The sequence below is a fragment of the Thunnus albacares genome, chromosome 7, assembly GCF_914725855.1.
Source record: "Thunnus albacares chromosome 7, fThuAlb1.1, whole genome shotgun sequence".
NCBI lineage: Eukaryota > Metazoa > Chordata > Actinopteri > Scombriformes > Scombridae > Thunnus > Thunnus albacares.
In genome coordinates this window covers 22,204,998-22,228,789 of record NC_058112.1, presented here as the reverse complement: position 1 = coordinate 22,228,789, position 23,792 = coordinate 22,204,998, and the positions used below count along the sequence as shown (strand labels likewise).

The 23,792-nt window shown below is 39.4% G+C and overlaps 1 protein-coding gene across 2 annotated transcripts in view; it reads right to left on the bottom strand.

The window, feature by feature from the left end:
• Positions 1 to 23,792, bottom strand: part of LOC122985967 (cGMP-inhibited 3',5'-cyclic phosphodiesterase A-like) — a 79,082-nt gene that overhangs the window by 7,253 nt on the left and 48,037 nt on the right. Inside the window, exons 4-12 of one of the 2 annotated variants that reach the window (XM_044357012.1) lie at positions 21,480 to 21,637; positions 13,112 to 13,185; positions 12,315 to 12,466; positions 12,020 to 12,157; positions 11,582 to 11,693; positions 9,981 to 10,094; positions 9,159 to 9,358; positions 8,425 to 8,628; positions 7,071 to 7,232 (exon numbers count right to left, since the gene is read on the bottom strand). In XM_044357012.1, coding sequence (XP_044212947.1) covers positions 7,071 to 7,232; positions 8,425 to 8,628; positions 9,159 to 9,358; positions 9,981 to 10,094; positions 11,582 to 11,693; positions 12,020 to 12,157; positions 12,315 to 12,466; positions 13,112 to 13,185; positions 21,480 to 21,637 — 1,314 coding nt within the window. The remainder of the gene's footprint in view (positions 1 to 7,070; positions 7,233 to 8,424; positions 8,629 to 9,158; positions 9,359 to 9,980; positions 10,095 to 11,581; positions 11,694 to 12,019; positions 12,158 to 12,314; positions 12,467 to 13,111; positions 13,186 to 21,479; positions 21,638 to 23,792) is intronic. The other variant, XM_044357014.1, reaches the window with a different exon arrangement.

Sequence of the window (23,792 nt, the reverse complement as noted above, 5' to 3'; positions counted from 1 at the left end):
ATAAGCACAGAGGTTTCTGTCGTTATTCTTCAACAGTCTGCTGATTGCACACAGTTTAACAAGCTAGCGTGCTTAATTGTGCCTTGACAACGCGAAACATCATTCCAATTAGAGACTGCAGACGGAACAGATTCCTGCTGCCTTCAAACAGATTTACAGACAGTCACCAGGGTGAAAAAAAGGCCATCCATATAGGATGCTGTGCTTGTGGATGACAGACGCTGGTAATAATTACTCTTTAATCTTCATTGAGTCTCGGGGGGATTTATGCCAGAGAGAACTGTCTGGAAAGTGTAAAGATGAGCAAAACATGAAAAAGGCGGTTTGTGTGATTTCAGAGAGGTTTATATGGGTGTGCCTTCACCGAATAAAGTGACAAAATATTACAGAAGATAAGTGCGATGAGCTTTCGACCTGCTCTGAGCAGGTGAGTGGTGGATGGCGTGAGACACACTCATTCTTGGCAACAAGATTGCGGTGCACTGCTGTATTGGCATCGCCACAGCCTCTACTGCGCCTCTCCTCCCAATGTGGCACATGGTGAGTCACCAAGATACTAAGCCAGTGTGGTCAAGGAAATAACCTCAGTGCACTGTAGAGAAATCACAGTTCACTGGTGCGCCACTGCGCTTTAAGGCCCTTTCAGATACAATGCGACAACGGCACCACTGTGCTCTGAAACCCATGATTTCCAATGGCTTGTGCTGCACCATGATGGCTTTTCGCTGTATCAAGTAAAGCGCCGGGGGTATGGAAAGCCAAAAGTATCGTTCTTAAATGCCGGGGAAATTGAGACAAAATGTGATACCTTTTTCTTGCACCCAAAGTTTTGGGTGTTGCATGCTGTGACAAATACTCATGTGGCCAATAGAAGTGAGGCAGCCAGCCAGGCATGGAAGGCTAAATGGAGGAAAAGCTAATATTGTGTGTGCCTGAATTCCTTGAATTGTACAACATAAGTTTACACTTGTATCAGGACCTCGAGAGGAAAGCCCTATCTTATAAACACATTTCTAACCAAGTAGGCATATCAGGTGTTTTAACAGTCAGGTAGCTTGTAAGTAGGCAAATGTGTAGTTTAAATGATAAATATAGCTTAAGTTTGTTATATGGTTTACAAAGTGTTCCCCCTCATTAGCTCTACAGTCCCGCTAGAAGTTTTGAAAACACATACCATCACCAACTCATAGAGCTTTTATTTTATACAACATAGGTATTAATTTAATTTACTGTACTGAGGAACTGTGTAATTTTATACAATAGAGGAAATAGAGACAATGTTCTGTAAGATAGTTATTTGAGTGTAGCTAGTTGTGTTGGGTTTATAAACAACTGTTGATTTCACTCCATTTAATGCAGCTAACTATATTATATTAAAATAGTTATTACTTTCCTTCTTCATATCCCTCATATAGTTTGAATGTATTCTTGTCTGTGGACAAACATATTTGTTACACTTTTGCATGTTCAGCTGACCTGCTGTGCACTGACTAAAAGACTAAAATTGTAAGTAATAACTTGAATGTGCAACAAATGAACAGCATCTCCTCTCTCCCTAGAATCACAACCTTTCCAGGAAACTTTCTTTGAATTCACGTTTACATATTGGTTCTCTTCTAAGAAATCTTTAGAAACTGTATCTCGACTCAATCTAAAGCAAGATCACCAAAAATGCACAAGCATGTATAAAGGGTAGTGGGAAGGTTGAGGGGCAGCAGCATATATGATATCTATGACGTCTGCATGGATGGGAATAAACAGCAGCTATAGCAAGGTTTTCTGGTTGCCTTGGTAACTGACCCCAAGTGTCATCCCATACACTACACGCTAGAATGCCTCTGTTCCGGCAAAATCAGCAAGCTGCTAATGTAAAGCACAATGAGAGTCATTAGAAGACAGGATCTCAGGTGGATTTGGAATTTGATGGAATTTCTTGACAGGTGAGCTGACATAAATTAGGGGGAAGAACAGGAGTAGGAGCTCTGAGATCCAGCTGTCACCGTGACTACATCCTAAAGAGATGCAGGGAACAGAAGTATCGCAAGGTTAACTTAACAAAATTAATATCTCATGTCTTTGTTACATGTTTAAGCAACAGTGTTATGAATACAGTGTCCAACTTTATATTAACTTAGGTATCGAAATGTCTTCTATAGACTATACGTACAGTATTCTGGAGTAGAACTTATTTATTGTTAGCCCCTGTAAGCCCTGAGATTTATCTTGTATTACAGTACAGATTCACACATCATAATTATTTCAGAATGCTTCTCAGCACTGTGAACAAATCTCATCCTCAAGGCTCTGTCAACATGTTGTCTGGTGCTCGATGACAAAGCGTTTATGTGTGTGTGCGAATGATGTGTGTATGCTTTGTATACATGCCTGAACATGTTTTGTATTGAGGAGTCATATTGCTTTCCTGTTTTTTTTTTTCCAAGGTCGATGGACTCTCAAGGCTGTCAGTGTAATCAGTGGCGTCTGCTCTACCTGAATGACAGTTGCCTGGGCACCCTGCTTGCGTCACCACATCTAGCAGTACTAAAACTATTGTGACTGAAGAGCATTTCTCCTGCAAGGTTCCTCTCATTCTTCATAGCCCTCAGAGTGGCTTGTAACAATCCGGTTGTGTCACCTAGCTGACGTAGCCGAGCACAAAAGGGCCTGAGCATGACATGCTTAACCCAGACGTAATTAGCAGAGATTATAAGCCATTCAGTGCCAAGATGACATACTGTAACAAAGGTCACTTACGTTGCCATTATGTTGAAGGCATGACTCATTTCTGTTTGTTATACTGTAGCAGTACTGTATACAAAATGAGGCCACATTATCTCATTACACTGACAAAAATCCCTACATCTTTAGCCCATTTTTATAGCTAAAAACTACAAGATACCTTTAGTGACTCTACTGTTCTCTTGGCTTATATGTAAACACCATGTACAGTATATAACAAAACTAAGTGCACCCCTAGTCAATATCACTAAAAAATGAAGTAATTACAGATCTTTTCCATTTAATACAAATTTATTTTTAGACAATACCCATTTCCCTTGAAAAACAGAATGTTTGACTAATTAAACTATAATGAAAGGTCCATATTTAAGAACCAACTGCAAAAAACATCAACACACCTTTCAATAGTGAGACTCCATTCTTTTAGTTTTAAATGTTTTGTATTCCCACCTTTATTTTTGATAAAAGATTTGAAGGAAGATAGTCTTGCCCAAATCTGTGAAAAGATGTTCTGCCATTCTTCACAGATGTTTCTTTTCAGCTGCTTAGAGGATTTTGTTGCACTGCCTTCCTCTTTAAAATACTCTACAGGTGTTCTGTTGGATTCAGGTCAGAAGAACATACTTGACTAGGTCATGGTTTTCACTTTTTTCTTCTATAAAAACTCTTGTGAGATTTTTGCAGTGTGTTTGGGATCATTGACATGTTGGAAAATTCCTCTCCTGCCAACCTTCTTGAGACTGGGAGTCATCTTTCCATTCAGTATTTGATTATACAAACTTGTATTCATAGTGCCATCTATAAATGTCATCTCCCCTACACCATTTGCACTCTTGACGCCCCATAACAGCACACTCCCACCTCCATGTTTCACAGTCGGCACTATGCAGTCAATGTAGTAGTCCTGGCTAGGTCCACGCCAAACATGCTGGACCCCATCTGATCCAAACAAATTTATTTTGGTTTCATCTGACTGAACAATGTGCTGCCAATATTTATCAAGCTTCTTCTCATGTTCTTTGTCAAAGTTTAATCTTGCAGTTTTGTGCAATTTTGTGAGAAATGGTTTTCTTTTAGGATGTCGTCCATAGAGGTTGACTTCATGCAATGTCCTTTGCACTGTCTGAGCAGTCAATGAAACACCATTTTCCACAGATAATCCTCGTGCCAAGTCAGAAGCACTTGCCCCTCTGTTTTTCAATGCAAGGTTGCGTAAATACCGAATTATGCGTACCATCGTTTTTCGAGGATGGCCACTGCACTTTCTGTTATTGGTAGTGTGGGTCCTCCTGTACCTCCTACCCACTGCTGCAACTGTGTCATGGCTTCTGCTCAGTAGCCTACTGATGATTTTGTACCCTCTCCCATCTTTATGAAGTCTCATTATCTGATTTCTGACTTGTTCAGACAGTTCCCTACCATGTGGAGTCATGTTGCATTAGACATAACAGAGGCCAAAACTGAGGAAGTTGTGGTTCACAGGTTCTTTTATAACCTTGTTCAGGCAATTAGTCTTAATTGGAAGTCACAGGTGTAATCATTTTTGTTTCAGTGGTCACAGGTGTTCTCAATTTTGTTGCATTGAGGTTGTACTTTGAGGCCTGTATTTTAAATTTAGTCCATCAAACCTATTTGTTTTTAATTACAAATAATATCAAATACCACACACATCACCCTAAAAATACTAAAATGATTGCAAGATGATACAGTTTTGAATCATTTTACATTTTAGTGATATTGCACAGGGACTTTTGTTATATACTATAAAACTACAAAGGAAAAGTTGAATACATAACTGAACAAATACATCTTGCCATGGAATTATAACAGCTCCTCACAGAATAGCGGCACTCAAAGAAAGCATTACCATTACTATCTCGATATGTTGAAAAATGGAGATTGAATGAAAAATGAATTAAGGAGAGTAAAATCAATGAAGCTTGAAGTCCAAAGTCTCCATGGGGGAAACAATGGAGAAATGATCTCTAGATTTTCTAGATCCATAAAAAAGTCGCCCAAAAGCAGTTAATTGACCACCTGGCAACCAACAAAATATAGGATTTCTATCAATACGGTTTTCATGCCAACTTAAGTCCATAAACAGCCCTGGTCAAAGTTATTAATGACTTAAAGATAAATAGTGACAATGGTAGAGTGTCTATTTTAGTTTTAATTTAGTATTATTATTAGATCTAAGTGTGGCATTTGACACTACCTATCATGATATTTTAATACAAGAGAGGTGGGTTGCCTATCTGGGTCAGCACTGGACTTGTTTTTATCATACCTCACAGGACGTGATTCTAGTGTTTTTCATCTCATGTGATGATCCAGTGTTTTCAGTTTGTACATGTTGCCTCTGCACCAACTCATTAAGAAACACAGTGTGTGTCACCATAATTATGCTGATGACACGCAACTGTATATTACCCTGTCCCCTGATAACCTGAGTCCTAGTGACACATTATCAACACACATTAATGTATCAATGATATTAATAACTGGATGTCTAGCAATTTTTTACAGTTAAATAACGATAAGACAGAAATCCTGGTTATCAGGGCAAAGACAAACAGACAGAAAATCTCCTTTAAATTGTCTCAACTGTCTTTGGAAAGTGTCACACAAGTCAGAAACCTTGGCGTCAACCTGGACACTGACCTCACTTTCCAGAGCCACATTAGCAGCATCATTGAAACCAGATTTTATCATTGTCGAAATATCGCAAAGTTTAGGGGCTTTTTATCCCAGGAGGACGCTGAAAAACTTGTCCATGCTTTTATTTCCAGTTGGCTAGACTACTGTTATGCGCTACTCACAGGAATACCAAAAAGACATCTAGTCCGGGTGCAGCTACTCCAGAATGAAGCTGCTTAAGTTTTAACAAGAAAAAAGAAATATGGTCATACAACACCAGTGCTTCGGTCGCTACATGGCTTCCTATAAATTTTAGAATTGATTTTAAGGTTTTAACAGTCCATTTTTCAGGCCCTACATGGTCTAGCTCCACAATATCTCACTGACATGCTTCTCAGCTATGAACCAATTAGACCCCTCAGGTCAACCAGAACAGGCCGTCTAGTTATTCCCTGGGTCTCCTCAAAAGTTGGCTAAGCTGATTTTAGCTTTCATGTTCCCAGTCACTGGAACATCTTACCCAATCATGATAGGTGAGCTCCAACACTATCATCTTTTAAATCTAAACTTAAAACATTCCTTTTTAGCTGCGCTTTTAAGTAATCTAGGTTGCTGGTCTTAATTACTATTTTATTTTATTCTTACTTTTTTTTAATGGTTTTTAACTCACATGTCTGATTATTTATGTTTGTTTTAAATGTGTTTATGTATCTTTGATGATTTATTCTGTAAATGATCTCCATAGTTCTTGTGGCTGCAACTTCCATGGCGGTTCACGCTCTATGAAGCACATTGTGTTTCCACCTGGAATGAAATGTGCTATATAAATAAAGTTTTGCTTTGTTTTGCTATGTGTGCGTATATACTTGTGTCACCAGTCTGAGTTTTAAATCCTTAGATTGGGAACATGTTTGCGCAGTAACTGCATTCTGGCGGGATCAGATCAGATCAAGGTCAAGGTTTAGCTTTTGGATTTAGGGTCAAGGGAAAGTTAGGTATATGTTAAGGTTAGGATTGGGAAATGCATGCATTACATCAGTGAGGTTTCTCACAAGTATAGTAATACAAACATGGACATTATTTCTTGTACTGTCTGCTTTGAGTTGAGTTTTGTCTATGTTAACTATGTTTAGATCATGTGGTATGTTTACACTGCAGCTGTCAGGCCTTCATATAGTGTCCAAGTTAAAGCTGAAAATTATTCCTTGTTTACTAAACCCAAAATATTTCAGAATGAAATACATCAGAGGTTAGCAGTTTTGGGCAGGATAGAGCAGGTTTGGGGACAAGTTTTTTTTAACAGAGGCGAATATTCAGGCCTCTGTTTTCACTTCTTCTTCAGACCATTTGTCAAGAAAACAGATATACATGAATGTTAAATTCTTCTTGCCATAGATTCAGTGATGAGGAGGGTTTGGTGGGGGTTTATAATTTATAAAATAAATAAAAAGTATAAAATTCTGACTTCAAACATTACCATAACACTTACACCTCAACATTCTCAACAAAACCTCAACCAAAGCCTCACAAATGTATGATTTAGTATTGCACCGTGTTGGATTGTTGCATATTATATGGTGCAGGTGTTTGTGTTGTTGTCCCCCTCCCCCAGCATGCAAACATGACAGTACACTGATCTTTAGTTTAGTGAATACAAATGAGGGCTTAGTTCCCATCAAAGATGGTTCACACACCTGTTCATAGAACTCGTTGACAATGCCCTCTGTCCACTGGAGATGCAGGTCCTTGCACTTCAGAGGCCCATTGATGTCAGCCAGTTTAATGCACATCTGGCAGACCAGCAACCTGTCGTTCTCGTTGGACCAATCAATACCTGTAGATGGATCGTCACCCACCTACGGGATCAACAAATAGACATGATGACATTTAACATATTCAAACATGTTGGTAGACACAGCATGTGATATTATGTGAATGTCATTAATCTGCTGTTCAAAGATTGTGTTTTCATATTTATGTCTGGAGGGTACTAATCAGGGAGAAGACATACAGTAATTCTTGAATGCAATGTGAATGAGACAGACTTTTTCCTGTGATGAAATATAGAAGTTACAATCACCATGTTTTAAGTTAATGACCTTAAAACATGACTATTGTAAGTTATGACCACTTGTAGTTTCTGTAAGATAGACCTAGTTATGCAGTTCTCTGGATTGAATAAATGGTACTTGTTCAACTTTTGATTATCAGCTATTTCAAGGGACTTGGCAGCACTCAAACGCATGAAGTTAAAGTGTGTGTTAATCCCAGTGCTGTTTGAATGAATTCATTATTTCTAGTTATGCTTAATGAGTTCAGATCTGGAGAGGGAGGACCACTTAGTCTTATAATTCTAACCTAATAACCCAGGAAGCTGAGCAGATCAAGTGCAAAAACGTGGTGGGTACTTCACAGAAAGCTCATTTGCTTCCAGGAAAAGCAGAGCACTGCTGTTACTTTTGCTGCCAAGCCAGCAAGCTCAATGCTAGCCGACAGGTCCTGGCCATTGAGCATCACCACCGTACTAATGCTCACAATGGAAAAACCCAAGACCTTCAAATCCAATGCCAACATTCTGTCTAGACCTAAATGAGTTCTTGAAAAGCTGCAGGGAGCTTTGTATTGTTAAGCTGCACATATTGCAAGTGCTGCAATGTTCTGCACAAACAAACCTATTCCTCGAAAACCACTGGACGTTTCCCTTTCAATTAATCCTATTTTTCAGTATTAAAAGAGCTGTGATACTAATGTGTGAGAAAACACCTCTCCAGAATAAACACACAAACTAAATAATACTAACCATTTCAAACTGTACCAGACAATTCATTATTCAGGCAATGTAGATTTCAAGGACAACAAAATAAAATTATTCAAACATGTACTTTTTGTATCTGATGATAGGTATTAAAAACCAAATGCTGAAGTTTAAGTTAATAAAAAAAATCAAAAAATGTCACAATATTGTCAGATTCTCCAGGCATTTAAGCACTATAAACTCTTTAAATATTTGTGAGATTTGATGCAAAATAAGCATGTTTTTAAAGCTACCTTGGCATTGAACTCAGCTAGGAAATCAAAGTGCTTTTTCAGATCAGTGGCCAGTATGGCCTCAATGACCAGGAAACGGAAACGCTTGAACTCCACATGGTCCAAGTTGACGAGGAAGTTGTACTCTGGCTGCGACATGAAGAGGTTCCAAGCTGAGGCAGCGTGGTGGTTTTCCAGAACTGACCGGTCGTTGTAGAGCACTGCCTGCAGAAACAAGGCCATACAAAGTAGGTGTAAAGATTCAACTGTTGCTAAAGGATGGTACTATAGTACTGAACAAAAATGGGAAAACCACATCATGCTTTCAAAGTATTGTCAAACAAATTGGAGCCACTGCACTACATTGGTAACCTCGTAAATAATAATCTTTCAGCTTGTTTCCCAAAATATAGGAGATATTCCAAGACAGAAAAAACGGTATCCATCCAAACAAAGCCTTACATTTCCAAACTTATGACCTGTCAATTTCTGACAAGCAAGGAGGAATTACTTTAACTGGTGATTGGTGGCTGATTAAGCTGTCAAAGGCTTTGCCAGTAAAGTTTGGCAGTGAAACAGACAAAGTAAAGCATGCACACAAATTGGAGCAACAGGAGAAAATTTCTAATCAGATGAGTATTTTGCTGATTGCAAAGAAGGACTCTGAGTATGAAGCAGAAAGTCAAGTAAAGCTGTGTCTATGTTTGACTTTAATAAAGTACTGTTCTATACTATAGCCTGAATAGCTTTAGTACCTGTGGGGCACTGGTGGCCACGAGGAAAGCATTGGTCCGCCCAGGATGGTCATAGTCGTGCATTGCGGCAGCCACATAAAGAGCCATGAGCTCCAGAGCAGGTATGAGGCCTGACAGGCAGCCATAACCATCTTCTGACACAGTATAGGTCTTTGAAACCAGGAAGCCCATATGACTGTGTGTTATTCCACTGTCAGAGTCTAGCCGTAGGGGAAGAGACAAAGGGAAGAGGGTGAAGAACAGGGTGGCACAATTTACACAAACACACATACTGTACTTTCATGTGCATATACTTAAACACACACACATACTCCAGAGCACACACGCACAGAAACACACATTTAAACACTCAAATCCACTTATATGTGGATCAAAGGGATGGCCCTAGTAAGGCATACAAATGAGGTTATGGAAATATGGGTGAGAGGGAGCTCTAATCTGCCTGTAATTTCATGCTGTTCTAGACTTCAAATAGTGTTTGGTACGTAAAAGCAAGTGCCGAAAGCCTGAGTAAGATAAGACAAACTGTGAGTAGGATAAGAACACACACTCCTGCAGGTTTGATACTCTGACATTAATGTAATGGCTCACAGTGAGGCTGCAAGCAGACGGAAAAATCTAAATAAAAAGAAGTCTGGCCTATATGTAGAAAATCTTTGTTAAGCCAAAAATCACTTAATAAAATTCAGAAAAACTGATAATGAAGCTTTTGTGAGCCCTTTTGTTAAACTTGACTTGTCAGTATCAATTTCAAAACACTCTTTTATGGACTGACAGATTCACACACAATACCAACATGTATGCATGTACTAAGGAACACACCTGAGTCACTAGCAGAGCCGTGGTCAGTAATGAGGCTGGGCAGACCAGGCACAGCCTGTGTGGTGAGGTACCAGACTGCATGGAGCACATCTGTGGCGTGGACCCTGTTGTGATCTGGGTCAGGAAATAAAAAACTGTTCAGTGGTTCTAAAATTCTCCACCAGGGTACACTGTTGGGTTGCTTATGTTTCTTGTACGTAAAGGCTGCATACAGTTATATAGATGAGTGACAAATTAAAAGAAAAACCAACATAAAATGTTTTATTAAGGTGTTGGGCCACCACATGCTGTCAGAACAGCTTCAATCCATCTCTGCAGTCTACTGGAGGGATGAACGCCATTCTTCCAAAAGATATTTCCTCATTTGGTGTTTTGATGACGGTGGTGGAGAGCGCTGTCTAACAATTCGGTCCAAAATCTCCCATAAATGTTCAATTGGGTTGAGATCTGGTGACTGTGAAGGTCATAGCATATGATTCACATCATTTTCATACTCATCAAATCATTCATTGACCCCTTGTGCCCTGTGGATGGGGGCATTGTCATCCTGGAAGAGACCACTCCCATCAGGATAGAAATGTTTCATCATAGGATAAAGGTGATCACTCAGAACAACTTTGTATTGATTTGCAGTGACCCTTCCCTCTAAGGGGACAAATGGACCCAAACCATGCCAGCAAAATGCCCCCCACAGCATAACAGAGCCACCAGATCCCTGACTGAAGGGTTCAAGATTCAGGGCTGTACCATTCTCTTGACACCACACATGCACTCGCTCACTTGTCGAGAATATGGTGAAAGATGACTCATCTGACCATACCACTTTTTTCCACATCTCTGCAGACCAGTGCCTACGGTTTTTGCACCACTGAACTCTAAAATGTGGATACATCATTGTAATGAGGGGTTTATGCACTGCCACCCTACTATAATATCTCTCTCTATGTGATTGTCGATGGACTGTTCTTGCTGACAGTCTGATCACATCCTACATTGACATTCTCAGTCACCTAAGGAAGAGTTGCTCTCCTGTTTTTCCTTACATATCGCACTAATGCACAAGCATCATGGTCATCAAATGTGCGCTGTTGACCACAATTTCTGTCCCTATTTACTGATGTCTTTTCCATGGATCTAAATGCAGGTGTCACTTTAGTCACTGTTCCTATTGAAACACCAGCCAGCTGAGCAGTCTTTATGACTGAAGCTCCTGCTGTCCTTGCCCCAACAATGAACCCTCTTTCAAAGTCACTTAGATCCTTTCCTCATGCCATCTTGATCCAAAATCAGAAATCAACTGGGCCTGCTCAGCCTTTTTATAAATGCAACAGAGCATGATTGGATGTTAATTGCTTAATTGTACCATGCAGTGCACCTGTGTGGAAGCATCTGCATTTCTTATGTTTCTCCACTCATATATTCAGGTTTTTCCTTTAATTTGTCACCCCTCTATTAATTTGTCACCCGTCCATATGTGTGACTAATACAGAAAACACTGTATAACATTTCCCTCTAGTGGCTGATTTTAATGTTACAGTTACACTGCATTTGAACTGAAACAAACTGAGAAAAATAAGAGGGAGTGATATGTTCAAGCTTACATGGTATGTCTCTGTAACCACTCTCAAGGGCATGGAAATAGTTCATAAATTCTTTGACAGGGATCTTGAAGGTCGCAAACAGGCCAGTGTCTTCAAAGAGCCTGTAGGACACCTGAAACCAAAATCTTAATTGTCAGAGTGTCTGTGAACATTGCCTGGTTCAGGAAATTAACACATTACAAGTAAGAGAGACAGGGAACTGCAAACAATAGATATTAAGATTATGGTGTTGTATATAATACTATGTGATTGTATGTTTATCCATTTTTGAAAGGAGAGAAACATAATGTATTTTACAGTTTTTATTACTTTCAAGCATTTTATTGCTGAAATTTTGTCAAAATCCTATGCATGTGTGAATGAGCAAACAGTTAATTGTTTTATTGACACTTTGGCTGACCTTTGAGTTTAATTATTCATGCTCTCAGATGTGCTCACCTGACTGAGGATGCGTCCACATTTACCATTGGTCTTCTCCATCAAGCTGAAGATGGGGAAGTTCCAATTGTTTAGTTGACTCATCAAAGGCTCTAAGTCCTCCATTATTAACGGCTCTGGAGCCAGAATTGGTTTGTCCTGCACAGTTCACACATAATGAAAAGTGGTTAGAAAAATAGATACAATGTGCATACAGTATACATGATTATATGTTTGTTGTGTTGTCTGCATACTGTATCAGAGGCTACTAATGTGACTGAGGGCTATTTGAGGCAGTCATTCTGCCCCATCTTACCTCAGGAGGTATTAGTTGGTGGAGGATGACATTCTGGGAGGGGTTTTTTCCTTCCTCTGTGTCCTCCTCTGTATGTGCTACATCACTGCTGTCACTGTGGTTGGCTTCGTGGGTGCTGTCGTAGTCTGATGACACAACCACTTGATCCTCTGCTATTAAAAGAAGTAACAAACACACGTCATACTTGGGCCTCCGGGAAAAATACACAGTTCATCTTTTTTTTCCGGTTTACCCACTTTCCCTTATACTAGCTTGTAGTAGTTGGTTATTTTTGGCAATTCTCAGAATGAGAGTCCCAGAGATGGTGAGATGCTTCTCTGTCATTGCTGCCACGACCCTTGTGACAGTGGTCTATTTAGTATGTCTGGATTTTCAGCACTGGTTTTCTAACTGATTGGCTGCTGAATGATGGTGCGAAATGATGAATCTGAGGAAAATTTTTACTCTGTGATTATGACGGAATGATTCCAAAATCTGGTGCTTACGGTTAGCTCAAAACTATTTCTGTCTTGGAACTACTTCTTAATATGACACAATGTCATGTTTGAATAGTTCTTAGTGTGGATTTTTCTATGTGATACCATACATGGCTGACTGTTTTAGAAAAGGGAAAATGTTTATTTATGGTAATATGGGGCATATATGCTTATATATATATATATAAGTTTTTTGAGTATTCAAATGTATTAATGGGCCTTAAAGGGAGGAGAAACACTATGACACAATATGTATGCCCACAAGCACTCTAAATATGCTGCTTAAAGGTAGTGGTGGAAGAAAGAAAAGTGAGAGCATACCTGACCGTGGTATCCTGTCTCCCTTGTCTATAGAGCCCTCTCCATGGCTCAGTCTGATGTATGGTCTCCCACAACTGTAGACAAGAAGGGGTTAACAAGTTAGAGATACTGAGGGGAAAAAGAGGATATGTTTCATTTAACTCAATAGTATATGGCATTCCCTGTTGTAATGCTGCATATATATGTCAGAATCAATCACTCTTAATGATTTTTAAGGAAGGAAAATGTTCGAACTCTAGAGGCATAGAGGATGGTGAAATGTCAAAACGCAAAAAAACAACATGCTATTAGGCTAAATGTTATCCTCTGCTTAGAGATTTACATCCAAATGTGTATTAGAACATCTGCTAATCAAATGCAAAAATACTGTAAGATGAAAATGTAATCACTCCTCTAATAATATCATGTGTTTTTCAGTGTTGAGAAATCTACATAGTTGGTTTTTGTCAGCAGAACAGATTGTCCAGATCCAGAAAGCAACAGAGTTGTACAAGTAAAAAGCACTGCGGGGACAAACAGAATAGTATGTGTGTTTGCTTGTAGAAAACAAAATGTGCAAGTCTTTGCTGTCTGTAGCTGAACCAAAGAATTGGGAATAATGCCATTCACTACATCTGTCTTTGATGTCTAACCGGTCGGCAGAAGTTGTCAAGAAAAAAAACTTAATGGGATTCCTACTGTGCTGTCCCAACATTAAACAGATGTTGTGCAGATGCTTCAAGAAAAATACTCATTAATGAACTTAATGGATGCACACATTAACACAATGCGATGAATATAAACAAAACAACAAATTCGAAAGAGTTGCCAGTACTGGCACTGTTATAAATGACTCATTAGAAACTGACAGACCAGTGTCAGCCACAGGAACAGCTTACTGCTAGCCACAATCTCAGAGACAGATGACAATATTCACATTTACTGACTGGCTTATAAATCAAACATGATCAAATATGATATTTTATGGAAAGAGCCTTATGCCGGCCTGTACTGGTTAGTTAGCTGTGTGACACCATGGGAAGCCTCCCGATCTGCTCTCAACAGCTTTTCCATGTTTCTCCACTGAGGCCACTGTCAGGCTGTAGGTGGTTCCAATTAAAATACCTCTCCCTAAATGTTGTAAAACCTGCCTTCTCAGAGCAGGAAATGCCTGCCATTAGAGCATGGTGTCACAGGGAGCACAAAGGCCTGTAGTGTGTCTATCTCCTTCTGATAAATTGTTTCTTGAACACTTTTGAGCTGTACCCACCCAGCCTAATGGTCCTGAGGCCCCAACAAAGAGAGTTCTGTTGTGTTTGCATGGCCAGGTCGGACCACTGTGTGTAATGCCTAGCAGGTGTGGAATATAAAATAGTTTGATAGTTTGGCGGGCGAACAGTTGGTACATTATTGTCAGGGGGGTCTGGGCAGGCAGCAGCGCTTGGCTTAAAAGGTTTACTTTTAATGAAAGTTGAAGAACTGGCAGCCACTCTTCCTATTCTGCTAATGCAGCAGAATAACCTCAGCTACTGACATTGAGCCCTCAGTGCAGAATGTAAATAAAAAGGCTGGCCATTTTCACTTGAGGAATCTGTCAGTCAGGTATCATGTGACTCTGCTTTTATCACAAAAACTTCTTAAGTGTAGCTACAGTAGTTTGCACTGTAGTTACAGTAATTTAACTGTCTCAGTGGACCTTACCTACAGTATGAAGACAAAATACACATTCCAGTATGTTTTTGTTTGCTTTTTTTCAAGACTAATCATACGTTTTCCTTTTGTTTATTAATCTAAAAAAGTGAAGATTTATGTTGAAACTGAACATTATTTCAGTTTATGTGCCATCTCAGTGATATAGGAAATTAATTTCATTTTGTTTTTTATAGCCCTTTTTCCTGGGAACTATATGCAACTCCTTTTTTAGTAAGGATAAAAACAGAGATTGATTTTTGTAAATATGGAATATGGAGCAACTAACTTGACCAGTTCCTTATAGAAAGCCTGGAAGATGAAAAAAGCTCTTTTTTAGGATAAACTTCAGGCTTGTTGCATTTCCTTTATTTCTTCTATTCTTTGGTGTACAATTTATTAGATTTTTTTCACATACAGTAAGTATACAGTACGTTATTTGAAAATATACAGAAGCACATACAGTATAATATTGTAGCTGATGTTTTTTTTTTTTTTTTGGTTTTGTATATGTGTTACTGGAAGATTTTTTGATGTTTGATAGATAGTGTTGTCTTGTAATCCCATGATGGGTGGGTCAAATGTTTGGCATGACAAGGAAACAAAAACTAACAAACTAGCTAATATGCAAAGGTCAAAGGTCAAATTTGGTTTCTAGCTTTACATCGAATTTTCAGATGTTTAAATAGAGCCAAAGTGCTGAACAACAGTCAATTGTGAGTCTGTTACTGGAGTAGAAAATGACTCCTGCTCTCACACACTCTCAAACAAAAGCTCATTGGCATTCTTAAGTATGAACCTTAATTAAGTTAATTATCCTGCAATAGGAAATACTGTATAAATTGCAACATTGTCTGCGCTTTCTGAGAACAGCCTCTCCTCCTCTCACGTTGCTTATCTTAATGTTTCGAAGCATGCAATAAGCTCTGACTGGCCTCTGCCCGCTCCCCTCTCCGCTGCAGTTTACTCCCAGATTTTATACTCAACCACTCACAGCAGGTTGACAGATTACCTTTGGTTCAGAGCCCAAGCGGACAGTGTCCAAGCCACGATAAACACAGCAGCCATTATTTCAGCTTCCAGTAATCTACCTACTCTCAAGCCAGATGACGTGAAGAAGATAACAGCACAGTGGCTGGGGCTGAGGGAAATGGAAGGTATTCAGTCGCCCCTTTTTGCCGTGTCTGTCTGATAAAAAACACGATATTGTAGCTTTGAAGTTTGTGTTATTCCTTCTTAACACTGTACGTCACTGAGAGCTGACATGATGGAAAAGGGGGGGAGAAAAAAAAGAAGCCTAATGTCCTAATTAAGATTGTACAGATTTGATGATGGAGCAGAGAGAAGGCAATTGAAGCCATGTGTTCGCTTTTTCTCCCTCCATGTGTTCTCTCTTTCATTCCCTCTTCCCCAAACATTTCTTGCTCTCACTTTTCTGAGATAACTCATTACATATCAACAATGGTTATTGGTGTTTTGTTTGATCTGTAAATAGATTAATATGTTACTGCTCCCTTGGCCAGGTCTCAATTGGGATAACACTGACAAATACAGGTTATATAAATTACAAAAACACTCCCTTTTACTCCCCAAAAACGTGTAATTGTTGTGTTAAAGCCCACTTGAGAGATGATGTGCTGGCGAGTTGCCTACTGCTGAGAGACCTTTACAAGTTATTGTCAGTAGACATGAACTCCATTTAAGTGTCTTCTAGTTACACCGAAGCCTTACCAGCTCTCTTTTTCATTTTAGGCATCTGGATTAAAGCCAGATGCCTAAAACAAAATTTAAATGAAGTGTTACTCAGAAGAGAGCCCTCTCAGCTGCAGTAAACTAAAACCAGAGACTCTCTGTACTCTCCAATTGTGTCTGTGTATCCCCTGCCAGAATAAGCAGCTGTGACAGTGTGTCTAAGTGTGTATGTGTGTGTTAATTGTGGGGTTCTGGTGACTGGGGAGAGGCCCAGGTGTTTGTTTATACTCACACCACCATAAGTGGCCATAGCCTGGGCCTGCTGCTGGGCTGGGCTGAGCTTTAAGACCAGGCGACGGGGCCTTTGTGTACAGAAGCGGCTCAGTGTGCTTACATTTACAGAACTTGTTCAAGTATCACACTGTCATTGTGCAAACAGACCCAAACAAGCCACTGACAGACGCAGCCCACACAGTTCTTTGGAGGGCTCAAAAGACAAAATACATAACAGTGTGCAGGAAATAATTTCAGTGCCGCTAACTCAGTGCAGTAAACAATATAGTTTAGACGTGAAACTTCAAAATATAGTCACCAGTTGTTGACTTTTGCATCAGTTTTGCAGTATATAATGTCAATGTTAACTTTTTATAAATTAGAAGCTACACAATGTCATGGTCACGTTGTCTACACATACTGTATATTCTGTATGACACAGATTCCTCCCTGACTTTTCTTTTCTTTGCTTCTTGCTTCTACCTCTTATTTAACCGTGAAGTAACAGATTTGAGTAAATATTTAGAAACCCAATTTTATTCCAAAATTTACCCTACAGGTGAATGGGTGGGTCAGTCCTACAACTTTTTCATTTCATTTGTATGAGTTTGAGTGCAGATGTCACACAAAGTTATTTTAGAGGCATTTTCATCATGGAACAAACAAAAAACTGATCAGGGACTGAACTGGATACAGAGACTGGTACATGTGCCTGGAAGGCTGCCTACAGACTGCTGAGTGCTGTTACATTAGGAGGGGGCCGAACTGCACCCTCAGAATCTGCAAGTGAAGTGCTTGCTTAGCGGTCACAAATTTATTCAGTGCAGGCAGTGATATGTGCAAAATGTGCAGGAAAGTTCACACACACACACACACACACACACAATTTTGAATTCCACTATGCAAAAAATGAGACGTTCACATTCTGCAGTGGACGACACGTTCTTTACACAAACATGTACACAGGATTATGTTCAGCTCAGATGATATATGCACACATAGACAAACGAAGACATTATTTTATGCCTTTAGTTACTGATTTGAACATACACTACATAGCCAAAAGTGTGAATGTGGAACATCTGAACATGACACACAACATCACTTTCTAAAACCATGAGCATTAATCTATAACAGCCTCCACTCTTTGAGAAACAGGATTTTGGAGGCTGACTGCAGGGAATTACTCCCATTCAGCCACAAGAGCATTAGTGAGGTTGGGCACTATGCTGGACTATAAGTCAGCATTCAAAGTCATCCCAACTGTGTTTGATGGGGTTGAGGTCAGGGCCTTGGAACTCCACTTGTAAGACTATTTCTTTGTGGACCTTGCTTTGTGTCATGTTGAAACAGGAAATGGCCTTCCCCAAACTGCACAAAGTTGGAAGCAAATTATTATACTCATTAATTATTCTACTATTCTTTGGCCTTATAGTGTACTGGCAGTATATAACATTAATTATTGGTAAAGTTCAAATTTCTACATATTTCATACACATTATTTTGACAGTAGCTCAGATTTATACATTGTGCAGTTACTGAAGTTCCTCTCGCTCATGTGTCACTTGATCCGTCCTGATGGATGCAGCAGCAGACTGATCTGCCCTGTTCAATAAATGTTTAGAAAGAAGCACTTCTATTTTCCAGTAAGGTAAAAAAAAAAAACATGGAAATATTACTGCACCTAATATTAGAATCTAAAACCACATGAGTATCAGATAATGGCTCAAACTGTGCAAATACTGTAGGTGTGTGTGCCTACCACTAGCTGGAGGCATTGTCTGGCTGGCTGGTTTTATACTCAACCAGTTTCTTCAGGCAGTTTGGCCTAAACCAGGGGTTTTTAAAGTCTGAGACTGTGGGCCTCCCCTCAGACAAAGCTTGGAAAAGGGAGCCCCCCACAACCCCCCCTCAGTTTACTTGCTTAGTTTCACTCAATTCCTGGATGCCTATGAGATCATGATTATGTTATTTGACCCCATTGACACTCAACAATTGAGCCAAGATAGCCTGATATTGCTGCTTGACATACTTCAGACTACACCAAATACATAAAAAAGGTCTGTCAGAAGGCATTTATTTTTTTCCTAAAGTGGGAAAAACAGTAAAATTCCCCCAAACTACTGTATTTCTGAACTACAGCTATAACTTTAATACATTTATCACACGCATTTAGGCTATTCTATGTGATCTTGTTTTGATAACTAATGTAATATTTTTTCACTTCCCCTGAAACTGTTTGGAGCCCCTCTGGGGAGGCCCACCTCCCACTTTGAAAACCGCTGGCCTAAACCATTAACTTAGAAGACAAGAGCCACATGTGTTCATTTTAACAGTATAATAAATGACAGTGATAACAGTGATAATAAATTAATAGCTTCATGCAAAAAAAACACTTCACAATGCACAACTAAAGACAGGTTGGCTTATTTCACTGGCAGCAACATGGACGAACCACCCTGAGAGAGACAACACTTCAAGTAGGCTGTACATGAGTATATGATACAACTATACTCAGGAGAATAAGACAGTACACTTGTCACTTAGTCATCAACATAAACCCTAATTTCCAAATTAATCAAGCTTGGCACCTGCTCTGGAAGTGTCAAATTTCTCCAAAACTATCGACCAAAATAGGCCATGCAGTTGCAGAGTCATGCCTCATTTCACATATACAACACTTAGTTTTAACAATCATGTTTGGGGAGTTTGCAAAGGCAGCAAGTTCATTTTTATCTCAAAGTTCACTGATTGGTCAGGTAAGTAAGTGAGCAAGCTGATTCAACACACAGACTCTAAGCTTGTAGCGAAACCTAAAGCTCATGAGATCTACCCTGTCTCTAAGAGGCTCAAGGAAATTGACAAGATGTGCTTTCTTAATACCAGTATTAGATAAAGAAAGTAAGAAACAAGATCCATCTATTTTTCCCCCCTAGTGCATGTACATACACGTGCACTGAACAACACAAAGGTTATCATCATTTCAAACCAGTATTGTTTGAATCAATGCAGACTGTTTTCAGAGTGACTCTGAGTCAGACATGGCTTTCAGAAGTTCTTCTACGCATACATAATTAAGCTCCAGCAGTTTAGACATCAGACTAATGTTCTGATATAACATTTTAAAATTAAACTAATTCTGAACAACAACTAAACACACATATACACAAACCTACAATGTGAACTAACCCCCCCCCCCCCCCCCCCCCCGTCTGGCACACCACAGGCATTTTTGTTGCTGCTTTACAGCTAAGAGTCACTCAGAAGCGTCTGCATTTACAGACAAATGCTGGCCTCCATCAGAAGGTTTTTGTGCCCATGACACAAACTCAACAGGGGAGAAACTGAATACAGTAGATCAAATATGAGAGACAAATAAGAGACTCTTTCTTGTTGAGGCATAGTTAATATTTAAAAGACTGTGCTGTCGAGTACCGCTCATGCACCCACTATATAAAAACACTGCATGCACAATAACTCATACTGAAGTACACACACACACACACACACACACACACACACACACACATACACAGCTGAACTCTTTCAAACTAAATCTCCATTTTCTTCCCCTTTGAAATTCACAAAAAACATTATTTCCCCTGAGCTGTTCTAAGATAATCCAAACATAACGTCACAGTAATCACACAGTAATTGTGAGGAATGCAATCTCTGCACTGATCACTGTAAATTATGCTGAAATAGTTCACTGTAAATTACGCTGAAATAGTTCACTTAGTAATCATAACTACTGTAATAAATTAAGATCTTATGTTTATTCTAGATTTAATGCATCAATGTGATTTACTAGCAAAATAAAAACAGTAGAAACATGTTTTATTTCCAACAATATGGGATAATTGTGTCGTGACATTTCTACTGATTTACTCCATCTGTATGAGTCCTTTCTGAACACAATGCAACTATCAGGTCACATTTCTCAAGAGCTTCTGCAGAACAAAATCCATTCAAGCACAAACCCCATCACACATATACGTGCTTTCATGCACACAGGCACCCTTGGATGCACACAGATACTTATCAACACTCACACAAACCTGCAACCCTCTCCAACCAACAAAACGTCAGCCCAAAAAAAGCACAAAACCTTTTAAAACAACTTCACATGCCTACTTCTGAACCTCTGAATTCTGAATACTCCTGTGTAGACTGACTCTTGTGCTATCTTCAGCACTAATGTGCTGAGAGTTGATGTGTGTCTTAGTTATTCAGGTTAATGCGTTCGCCTGTGGGGCATATTTCCATTCTGGCTCCCATTGCTCACACATCCCTTTCTGAACTGCTGCACCATTACTATTCACTCACACTGATGCCTCCAGTATAACTACAGCCATACTGCTGGGAATAAACCTCATAACATTAAGAGTATTGTGTCATTCATTCCAGTCCTCCTTAAGCATTAGCACTACGGTCATGTCTACATATAGTACTATGTTGCACAGTAGGACCTAATTAGTATTGAAACATTAAATTTTAAAACAGGGAGTACTATGGGTTTGCTTCAAACATAGTAAACTTTTATCATATAATTCCTTTTGGGGGAAAGAAAAAAAATAAGGCCAGCAACAAATAAAGAAAAATGGGACTGCATTAGCTAAATTTCCAACCTGAGAAAAAGTGAAAGAAAGCCTCTGAGGATAGGAGAAATGTACACTGAGATAGAAAAGAACAAAATAAGATTGAGACATCAGTCAGTCAGCTGTGGCTAGGTTACCTGCATGTGAGCGTTTCATGGTAGGGTTTGATGCTGGCGCTGCGGTCCCTTCGGACGGGCCCGGGCTCGATGGTGGGGAGGCCTGTGGCGGAGGTGGTGGTGGTCCACGTGGAAGAGATCCTCCTCAGAAGGCCAGGGTGGAGACTCCGCCTCAGACGCTGCACACATACACACACAGGAATATAAACACACGCACAGTTAACACTACTGGAAAAACCTTCGTCATTTCTCTTTTAAATAAATGAATACAATCTTCACCCATGACTGACTGCAGGAGTCAAAAAAACATAGCTGTAATTGTGTTTGCATTTAGATAAAAGCTCTAAAAGTACTCCCACCTGTAAGATAAAGTTAATGCTTATTCACTTTGTCTCCAGTCAGATGGATCATCTAGATGAGACATTTGTTTTTCCTGCATCTGCCCAAGATGAAACAAATTATGCAGGTGATATAGTATAACCTAGAATATTTTTCATGATTGGAAGCAGTTGAGTTTTTTTCTTTACTGGATCCAAAGAGAGTCCACACTGTGGTCATCACTGAATGGAGGATAGTGGCATAGCAGCTGTGCCAATAATGCTCATTATTTATTATTAGATGCAATGTCAGTATTGCATAGCACAGATACATTTCATCATAGGGATTCTGCCTCTGCTTCTTTATCTCTCTGTGAGTCTCCTTTGTCTCATTCTCTCAGTCTTTTTCTTTATCTGTCTTCTCTTTGCTCTTTCTCTGGGATTCCCAGTGGTCTGTGCCCTTGTGACGCCTCCATCTGTTCGGTGCCATGCAGCAGCTTGGCAGCGCAGCACTAAACATGGCAGGCGCTCTCTCTCTCAGTCTTCTGCAGGGTGACCTAGTAAAATCGCCTCAGAATCCTGAATGAGCCCATTCACAGCAAGGCGTCATATACTGAGTACAAGCACACTCTCACACACGCTGTTGGTTTAGGTCAATTTAGGGAATATTTCACTGACTTACATTCATTTACTTTAACTATGCACATAACCAATGAATGGAATAAACAAAATACTATTACAGTTTTAGTGCAATTTTCAGTGCTGAAGTCATTTAAATCTGAGACCACTTATTTTGTCCATGGTTGTTTTAAATCTGTAATCCAAAAAGGCACACACAAACAGACACATTAATGCACACAAAAATGCATATATATATATATATATATATATATATATATATATATATATATATATATATATATATATATATATATATATATATATATATATATATATATATATATATATATATATATATATGTATACAGTAAAACACCAGAGCTCTCCTCAAAAATCATGTGCACAATAATGGTGTCATTTTCAACAAAATGTATTTGTACAGTGTATTCTGATGTTGAGTAAAAACATGCATTTTAACTCCCTATTTTGAAAGTGGAGTGATGGTGCTACAGTATGATTTTGTGGCACTAAAGTTCTGTTCTTTATTGGAAGCCCTGCAGACATCACCAAAAAGAGAAACACACATGACACAGAAACACACACACACACACACACACACACACACACACACATACACACACTCATCACCATCGGCAACAGCATGGCAAAACCAGGCCATCTTCACAAAAAAGAAAAAAGAAATACAGCTGATCCCTACTGCTGTCAGTGTTAACTCATTTCTATATCTGAAACTTTACAACTGTTTATGTGTAATAAATGTAGCAGTTTTGGGTTTTTTTACATTTATGCACAATTTTGTGTTTTGACTTTCATGTTTTTCATGTGTAAATGTGCCTCTAATGCACTGCAGCGTGGAGAGCATGCCCTGTTTTGGACATAAAATGAGTTTTGGAAAACTGCTTGAAAGGCATCAGTATGCACCGCGACAGACATCAAACTCTTAGCCAGGAGGCAGAAAAGCAAGCACAGGGCTTTCCACCCCTCCACTAACCGCCTTCACTCCTCCTTCTATTCTCCTCTCGGGCAGTTAGAGCCGGGGCACAGCGTCTCTGGAGAGGAGAGTCCTAATGAGTGCAGCCTCACTGGTGCAGTTTTTCTTAGCTACTTTTACAAAGTTCAGACAATGTAAAAATACACCTGTCAGCCTAGTGTTTGGCTTGATAGAATGGCAGCCATCGACCACACACCAGTTTCCAAGACGTCCAGGACAGGTATCTTCTTCAGAAAATAGCCCAGATAAATAACTGCATCCATGATCGTGGTGGTCTTGGAGTTATGTGGACACATACTCGTCCCTCTTTGTAACCTTTTGAGAGATGTATTCACCTTCATGTTGCCTCTCCTCTTCTACTTGACTCATATACACACACTGTCT